General features: G+C 35.9%; 1 protein-coding gene across 7 annotated transcripts in view; it reads left to right on the plus strand.

Moving 5' to 3' along the window:
* The window catches only part of nfixb (nuclear factor I/Xb), a 511,053-nt gene that overhangs the window by 41,375 nt on the left and 459,678 nt on the right, over positions 1-10,000 (plus strand). Inside the window, exon 1 of one of the 7 annotated variants that reach the window (XM_062037122.1) lies at positions 1-404. This exon is cut by the window's left edge and continues 18 nt beyond it. The exons of the other annotated variants lie outside the window; for them this stretch is intronic. Coding sequence (XP_061893106.1) covers positions 402-404 — 3 coding nt within the window. The 5' untranslated portion in view covers positions 1-401. The remainder of the gene's footprint in view (positions 405-10,000) is intronic. 7 annotated transcript variants of the gene reach the window in all.

Consider the following 10,000-nt stretch of genomic DNA (forward strand, 5'->3'; position numbering starts at 1 on the left):
AGCTGCCGCCCTGCTTCCTCGCTGAGCACGACAGACTGCGCACCGCGGCGGTTTATTAATAATTCAGCCGCCCTCCGCTCCGCTCCGCTCCGGCCGCGGACGCGCGGCGCGTCCTGCTCCGGTTTCGGTCCGTTCTTTTTCCGGAGGTGACACCGGGACAGTGCGGTCTCGGCTCCCCAAGAGCGGACTTTGATGGGAATATGACACACCGTGCATGAAGAAGTTGGATTACAGCCTGCGGTTTGCGTTTAAAAAGACGCCGCTGAAAAACGAAAGCGGGCTTCTTCTCTCGCACCAACTTTTATTTTGGAAGCCGAACTTTTTTTTTTTTTTTTTTTTTTTTTTGGGTGGGATTGTAAAATGGGTCTCTGAGAATTTTTGGCACCTTTCCCTGCACCACAATGGTACGTGCATGCTGTGTCAAGCAATCATTTGCTCTTTTGCAATTTGCATTTAATGACATGCATTAGGTGAAGTTTAGAGAGAGGATGTGTGTGTGTGTGTGTGTGTGTGTGTGTGTGTGTGTGTAGTGTGTGTGTGTTTGTTTTTTGCACGTGCAGATGAGTGAGCCAAAGTCCTACAACAACACTTTTACATGTTTTTTAAATATATTCTATAGAATTCCGTCTAAATCACATGCATTAGGTGTGTGTGTGTGTGTGTGTGTGTGTGTGTGTGTGTGTGTGTGTTATTTACACGTAGATGAGTGAGCCAAGGTCCCACCACAACACTTTTACAGGATTTAAAAAAATATAGATTTCTGTCTAAATCATAATAACATGCATAAGGTGAAGTTTATAGTGGGTGTGTGTGTGTGTGTGTGTGTGTGTGCGTGCGTGCGTGCGTGCGTGTTATTTACACGTAGATGAGTGAGCTAAGGTCCCACCAAAACACTTTTACAGGATTCAAAATATATATATGTTGTATATATTTCTGTCTAAATCAGATTATGCATTACAGTATAATTGAAGTTTAGAGTGTGTGTGTGTGTGTGTGTGTGTGTGTGTGGTGTGTTTTATTTTCACTTGCAGATGAGTGAGCCAAGGTCCCACCACACCATTTTCACAATACACACACACACACACACACACACACACACACACACACACACACACACACACACACACACACACACACACACACACACACACACATATGTGTGTGTGTGTGTGTTTATATATGTGTGTATTTATACATATGTGTGTAAATGTATATTTATACATATGTGTATGTAAATGTATATTTATACATATATGTGTGTGTATATGTATATTTATGTATATATGTATATTTATACATGTGTGTGTGTGTGTATACGTACAGTATATATATATATATATACAGTATATATATATATATATATATATATATATATATATATATATATATATATATATATATATATATATGTGTGTGTGTGTATATTTATAAATATGTGTGTATATACAGTATGTATATTTATATATGTACAGTATATATATATTTATATATATTTTATTTATTTATTTATATATGTATATATATGTGTATATATATATATATATATATATATATATATATGTACAGTATATATATATATATATGTACAGTATATATATATATATATACTGTACATACATACACATGCGTATATTTATGTATATATATGGATATGGACATGTGTATGTATATTTACGCACATGCATATATATATGTATATGTATGGATATGGATATATGTATGTATATTTACACACATATGTGTATATATGCATATATATATATACTGTACATACATACACATGTGTATATATATGTATATATATGGATATGGACATGTGTATGTATATTTACACACATGCATATATATATGTATATATATGAATATGGATATATGTATGTATATTTACACACATATGTGTATATATATATATATATATATATTTCTGTCAAAATCTCGATAACATGCAGTTTATAGCGTGCATGTGTGTGTGTGTTAGCCAAGGTCCCACTACAACACTTTGACACGTTTAAAGATATATATATATATATATATATATCTATATATATATATATAGATATATATATATATAGATATATATATAGATATGTAGATATCTATATATATATAGATATATATATATAGATATTGTATACATCCATCCATGCATTTTTTGCTGCTTGTCCTTCTCGGGGTCACGGGGGTTGTTGGAGCCTATCCCTCTAAATCGCAATGACATGCATTACAGAATAAGTGAAGTTGAGAGAGTGTGTGTGCGTGTAAGTGCGTGTGTGTGTGTGTGTGTGTGTGTGTGTGTGTGTGTGTGTGTGTGTGTGTGTGTGTGTGTGTGTGTGTGTGTGTGGGTTATTTACACGTGCAGGTGAGTGAGCCAAAGTCCCACTGCACAATTTTACAGGATTCAAAAATATATAAATTGTCTATATTTCTGTCTAAATCACAATAGCATGCATTACAGTAAAGGACGTTTACAGTGTGTGTGTGTGTGTGTCTGTGTGTGTGTCAGTGGTGTTTGTGTTATTTGCACGTTCAGATGAGTGAGCCAAGGTCCTACCACACCACGTTTACACGATTGAAAAAAGAACATTCTATGGCTTTCTATCCAAACTTTCACTTCTGCTGAGAAAAAGTTGAACATTTAAATTTTTTAAACACAAAAAAATCAAGGTCAAGATATGCTAAGCAATTAAATTAAGGTCAAAAACAACACTGTAAACATTTTTTAAATATATATATATATATATATATATATATATATATATATATATATATATATATATATATATATATATATATATATATATATATATATATATATATATATATATATATATATATATCAGGTTTTTACAATATATATCAGTTATATTTCACTGTAATTAAAGGTTGTTGTATCCTTACAGCAAATTATAGTACCTTTTTTTAAAAATTTTTTTTAATTGTATTTTTTTTAGAGCATTTAACTTTACAATAGATATTAAAGCGATTGATGCAATGAATATGCAAATTTACAATGACACATTCTACAATGTAGTGGCTATAGGGCTGCAGCGATTAATCCGACTAATTAGATTGGAAAAAAGTGTCGATTTGTATGAGGTTGTTTCGATTAATCGTTGAATTGAGTGAAACTACAGTCATTAAAATTAATCAAATCCTGGTACTTAAAATCTACACTGTCACTGTTTCCGCACGGCCGGTGCAAAAAAGCGCACATGAGAGCGTTGGCGCGTGGATGCTGTGATCTGTGTGGCGGCAAACAGCAGTGTTTTTTTTTTTTTTTTTCAATGCGCACCTTAAAAGTGACATTTAATGTTGAACATTGTGTGCATTACTTAGAAAAAAATAACGAACATAAAATATAAAGAGTACCACCAAGTACCACCATAATGACCAACATTAAAACACAGTAGCGTAGCAGGCCTAAGTATTCATTACAAACAGGACAGAGGTTGTATTTAACAAGTATATTTAATAGTATTGTCCACAGTAACATTACACACAGTTTGAACAGTAACATTGTGTTTGACTATTTGATTAAGTGATTCGTACCACTAGATGGAGCCCAGGTACCACAGTTTGAGAAACAAGGTAGACAGAGTGCGTGGGAAAAATGGTATGTGTGTCGCCACCACTCTCTCCAATGACAAACTGAATTGTGTGTTTACTCTGCTGTTGTTGTCTTGTGATGCAGCTGTCCATGTAATGATGTCGTGATGCAGCGGTAAATGCATGTCAAACTCAAAAAGGAGGTTTGTTTGGATGAAATTCTTTCATCACAGTGATGGAATAAGCATTCCTCTGGGGGAAAAAAAATCTGTTTTCACAATTTTTTTTAAGGCCAGGCTGACACCATAAAGGATTAGTCTGTTTTTGTAACGTTGTCTGGAGTTTTTGCGGAACATTTTTTTACAAAAATATAAAAATTCCAGTTTTGTAATACATATCCGTTTTTAAAATTGGGTGTTTTTTTTCGGTTGTAAAAAATGAGTATTCTGATTTTAAAAAATCCATGTTTTTTGTATAAATATATTCCAAATGAGCTTGAATACTAGCATAAAATAAATGTTGGTATGCTAGTGTTAGCATGCTAATAAAAAAATAAAAAAGAGATTTTCAGATTAATATGTTTAGAATTAGTTTAAATGCTAGCATAAAACAACCGTTAACATGCTAGTGTTAGCATGATAATAAAAAAATAAATCTGTAATTTTTAGATAAATATGTTCAAAATTAATTTAAATGCTAGCATAAAACAACCGTTAACATGCTAGTGTTAGAATTGTAATGAATACATTTTTTTTTTACGGTAGGAAGGGGATTTATATGGCCCCATTCATCGCGGGGCCACTTAAATTTTTTTTACTACCAATTAAATAAAATTCCATGATTAAAAAAAAAAAAAAAATTAAACATTTGCTTAAGTGTTAGCATAAAATAAACAGTTATATGCAAGTGTTAGCATTCTAATGAAAACAAATCCATATTTTTTAAATAAATTAGCTTGAATGTTAGCATTAAATAAATGTCAACATGCTAATGTTAGCATGTTAATTGACAGAACTCCATGACTTATTCTTCTCTTGTTTGATACTTTACATTAATTTTGGATGATTCCAAGTAGTTACAGGATCCTACATTGGTCATATTCAAAGTCCTCATGTGTACAGGGACATATTTCCTGAGTTTATAAACATAATATACATTTAACAAAAAACAAAGAAGATGTTGTGATGCCAAAAAATATCGACGTAATCATATTAGTATCAACTACATACGTGCCTGTACTTGATATCATTACAGTGGATATTAGGTGTGGATCCACCAATGGCGTTTGTTTACATTTTAATGCCGGTGAGCTACGGTGTGTAGTGAAGCATGTTTAGATATCCCTCGTCCTGCAGTGATACTTGTAAGAAACTTACTTTATTTGTTGCCATGGAGACAAGGATTAGTGATTAAGAAGTAGCTAAAGCTCTGCCGGCTGCGAATGGATGCTAGCCATGTCTTAAAGCACCTCTTCCTGAAGGCGTTTCAGTGTTATAACTTCACCTTTATCGTTATTTTTTAGGCCAAAATGCGTCCGTTCTCCCTTTTCTGTCTACACACTGTGTCTGCTTGTAAGTACCCCGTGTGTGTGCGCTGCCGAACATGCTCCTCTGCTCGTAAAACCAGCAATATCATGATGTGACGACGCGGTATTTATACTATACTATACTATACTATACTATACTATAGTATACTCTGTTTGGTATTTTTCAAACAGAGTATAGTACTGTTTTTGATTCATTAGTACAACCCTAGACCAAACCAACGCTGGGTTAATTTAACCCAGCAAGATGGGGTTCTTATTCAACCCAGAGTTTGCGTGTTACGGACTTCAAAAATACGTTTAAGTTGCCAAAATTATAATAATCCCAAACGGAGCAACTCCAAAAGGGCACGGATAAGAAGATGAGCCGCACTTTGGACACCCCTGGCACAGAGCTATGTTTGGGTTCTCTGGGTGGTCCTGCATGATGCGGTCTTAACGTGACCCCCATTGGACTATTAATAGTCACATACATGACATGCATATCATATCAAATGGTCCGGTGTAAGCACGCGGTCTGCTTACAGGTGTTTGTAAAGGTTAGACCAGAGAAGCGCCTGCAAAGTTGAACCACCTTTGGAAGCTCGGCACCATCCCTCTGGCAGTAAAGCACCTTTTTTGGTGTAATTAAGCAAAATGTCCTCATATTATTAATATTGTAACAAAATTTAGCGTTGCCTGGAGATGAGCCGTGATACACAACTCGCACATCTATTTTCTCCCTTTTCCAGCCTTGAACTTGAGCCAGCGGTGAAGGGAAACCTCCCGCACGCAACCTTGGCGCTTCCAAGATTTCCGGCGAGGCATCTTATTTGCACATGAATATATGAGAGATTATTAGTATGAATAATTATTTGTTTACAAAAACCCCAGCTAATGTGGCAGCCGTTCCAAAAAAAAAAAAAAAGGAATGACGGAGAATTCAGCGCGGGCCTCTCGTGGGATTACGTCGACTCGACATGACAGGAAGTCGACACAGTTTTTGTTTTTTTTGTGCCACGTGTTACTTTAGCGAGGAGGGCAGAGAAGCATTTGTCAATCAGTGTCACGTCTCGCACAAACGCCGCTTTCTTGTCGGCGTGATTTATATCTATGGCACGTCGGTGACTTGTCCAAATACGCTGCAGGGCAAATGGGCCGTGTAACCTCTTGCCCGGTGGCCGCCATAAAGCCGTAAACATGTTTGCTCCCAAAAGTTATAATTTTCCCAAACTTCATGAAAAGGAGACGCGCTTTTGGATTCGATTTCAAGGACGATTCACAAGTGCTGCGTTGTTTACTTTAGACCCAAATATGGGTGGCGGACATGTGTTCAGTGGATGTTAGTGGATTATTTATGGTTTTGTGCAGCTGGGTGTTATCAATTAATACTGTGGAAAAAACGAGTTGCCTCTATATTGAAGCTATTATCACATATTCAGTCGTGGTCAAAAGTTTACATACACTTGTAAAAAACATAATGTCATGGCTGTCTTGAGTTTCCAATAATTTCTACAACTCTTATTTTTTGTGATAGAGTGATTAGAGCACATACTTGTTGGTCACAAAAAACATTTCCTTCTTTTTCTTCTTTTGATTTTTATGGCGGTTGGCAAGCAACCTTGTGGTGTGCATTACCGCCACCTACTGTAATGGAGTGTGGACCGAGGTGGATCCCTACTCTATATTCTTTTATTTAACCCAGTGTTTTTAAAAAAATGGTATATTGCTTTATAACCTATGTGTTCTGAGTGCAATCCTGATATATCTTCCACTGCTAACCTAATATTCTCTTTCGCTAACTTATTTCCCAGTATTTCCCTTTCTCTATTATATTTCCTACAATGTATTAAAACATGTGCTACATTTTCTATCTGTTGGCAAGAATCACACAGTCCTGTAGTATGTTTCCCTATCAATTTCAATGAACTATTTAGATATGTATGTCCTAATCTCATCCTAGTAATAATGTCTTCTTCCTTCCTATTTCTATTGCCTCCTCTCATTACACCTACTCTCCTCTGGACTTTGTAATACTCTCTACCTTTTGTTTCCTTATTCCAATTATCCTGCCGCTTTTTATTGTGTTCTATCTTAATTATGTTCTTCACTTCTTCTTAACTGTGCTTAATCTCCATGTTTACTTCTGTTTTAGTGGTTGCTTGTTTTGCGTACTTATCAGCTAATGAAAACATTCATGAAGTTTGGTTCTTTTATGAATTTATTATGAGTCTACTGAAAATGTGACCAAATCTGCTGGGTCAAAAGTATACGTACAGCAATGTTAATCTGACATCACATGGACAAAGATAAGACCTACTGGAGGAAAGTTATGTGGTCAGATGATACAAAAATTGAGCTGTTTGGCCACAATACCCAGCAACATGTTTGGAGGATTTAAATAGGGCTCATATAATGCAGCCATTAGACTCAGTTACAAACGCAACAATGGGAAAGTCAAAGGAACTCAGCACAGATCTGAAAAAACGTCTGAAACGTCTGAAAAAAGGTCCCAAGAGCAACTGTACAGACAATTGTTCGTAAGTATAAAGTGCATGGCACAGTTTTGTCACTGCCACGATCAGAAAGAAAATGCAAGCTATCACGTACTGCTGAGAGAAAATTGGTCAGGATGATCAAGAGTCAACCGAGAACCACCAAAAAGCAGGTCTGCAATGAATTGGAAGCTGCTGGAACACTGGTGTCAGTGTCCACAGTCAAGCGTGTTTTGCATTACCATTGACTGAGAGGCTACCATGCGAGAAGGAAGCCCTTTCTCCAGAAGCAACGCCTTAAGGCTGGTCTAAAGTTTGCTGCTGATCACATGGGCAAAGATAAGACCATCTGGAGGAAATTTCTGTGGTCAGATGAAAAAAAAATTGAGCTGTTTGGCCACAATACCCAGCAATATGTTTGGAGGAGAAAAGGTGAGGTCTTTAATCCCAGGAACACCATGCCCATCGTCAAGCATGGTGGTGGTAGTATTATGCTCTGGGCCTGTTTTGCTGCCAATGGAACTGGTGCTTTAATAGTAAATGGGACAATGAAAAAGGAGGATTACCTCCAAATTCTTTAGGACAACCTAAAATCATCAGCCCGGAGGTTGGGTCTTGGGCGCAGTTGGGTGTTCCAACAGGACAATGACCCCAAACACACGCCAAAAGTGGTTGAGGAATTGCTAAATCAGGCTAGAGTTAAGGTTTTAGAATGGCCTTCCCAAAGTCCTGACTTAAACGTGTGGACAATGCTGAAGAAACAAGTCCATGTGAAAAAACCAACACATTTAGCTGAATTGCACCAATTTTGTCAAGAGGAGTGGTCAAAAATTCAAGCAGAAGCTTGTGGATGGCTACCAAAAGCGCCTTATTGCAGTGAAATTTGCCAAGGGACATGTAAGCAAATATTAACATTGCTGTATGTATACTTTTGACCCAGCAGACTTGCTGACATTTTCAGTAGACCCATAATAAATTCATAAAAGAACCAAACTTTATGAATGTTTTTTGTGACCAACAAGTATGTGCTCTAATCACTCTATCACAAAAAAAATAAGAGTTGTAGAAATGATTGGAAACTCAAGACAGCCATGACATTATGTTCTTTACAAGTGTATGTAAACTTTTGACCACGACTGTATAGATAGATAGATAGATAGTACTTTATTGATATGTGATAATAGCTTCAATATAGAGGCAACTCGTTTTTTCCACAGTGTTAATTGATAACACCCTGCTGCACAAAACCATAAATAATCCACTAACATCCACCCATCGTAACTATTGGACCAAACCAACGTTGTGTTAAGATGGGTTTTTTATTTAACCCAGAAATGTTTCTGGGTTATATGCATTCAACCCAAATGATGGGTCATTTTAACTGCAATGCTGGGTTAATTCTACAAAATAATATAGTTATTTTCATGTTTTTTTTTGTCGCTGGTGTAGGGATAATTAGCATTATACAGACAGTGATATTTATTGCTCACATGCAACAGGTTATAAGGTAACTTTTAAAGTACATACAAAACTGTTCTTTTACTCTATCCTGCCAAAGCACGAGGCTGATCGTTTGACATCGTCTCAGCCAGGAGAGAATCACTCCATAATGTAACCCAGCTGCAGGGTAAATTGTACTTCCTTGCTGGGTTGTTACTTGAATTTGGGGAATGGGCAACATCCCAGATCTGACCCAACCAGTAACCCAGCTACCCAAATCCTTAGAAATAACCCATAAACAGGCTCAACCCAGTATTTGAGTAGAAAAAAAAACCTGGCCTTTTTTAGTGGGTATGTGTTCTTGTCTTACATAAGGATTGTGAATGATAAACAACATATCTCTTTCAACTTTGTGCGTATTTCCAGTATGACTCATCTAATAATATGGTCAGAGTGCAGAAACGTTATTACAGCGATGTAAATCTCCGAAAGTAGCTTCAGGAATTCGGAGCGGAATATTCAAAAATGGCTGACTGAATTTGTGGCATTTTGTGATGTTTAGATGGTATTTTCACATTGTAAATACAATTGGATATGTTGTAATGGATACAATTTATTTGGTAACAGTAGAAGAGAAAGTCAAATACAAGTAGACATTGAAAGGGTAAAAGAAAACACATTTTTGGGTGTAATAATAGATGATAAAATGAACTGGAAATCTCATGTAAAAAAATATACAACATAAAGTAGCAAGAAACATGTCAATAATGAATAAAGCAAAACATGTTCAAGACCAAAAATCACTTCATATTCTTTACTGCTCACTAGTGTTACATATCTGAGTTATTGTGTTGAAATATGGTGAAACAACTACAAATGTACACTTCATTCACTAACCGTGTTACAAAAAAAGATCAGTTAGATTGATACATAATGTTGGATATAGAGAACATACAAACCCTTTATTTATTGAATCACAAATAGTGAAATTCAACGA

This window comes from Entelurus aequoreus, linkage group LG25 (genome assembly GCF_033978785.1).
Source record: "Entelurus aequoreus isolate RoL-2023_Sb linkage group LG25, RoL_Eaeq_v1.1, whole genome shotgun sequence".
Lineage (NCBI taxonomy): Eukaryota > Metazoa > Chordata > Actinopteri > Syngnathiformes > Syngnathidae > Entelurus > Entelurus aequoreus.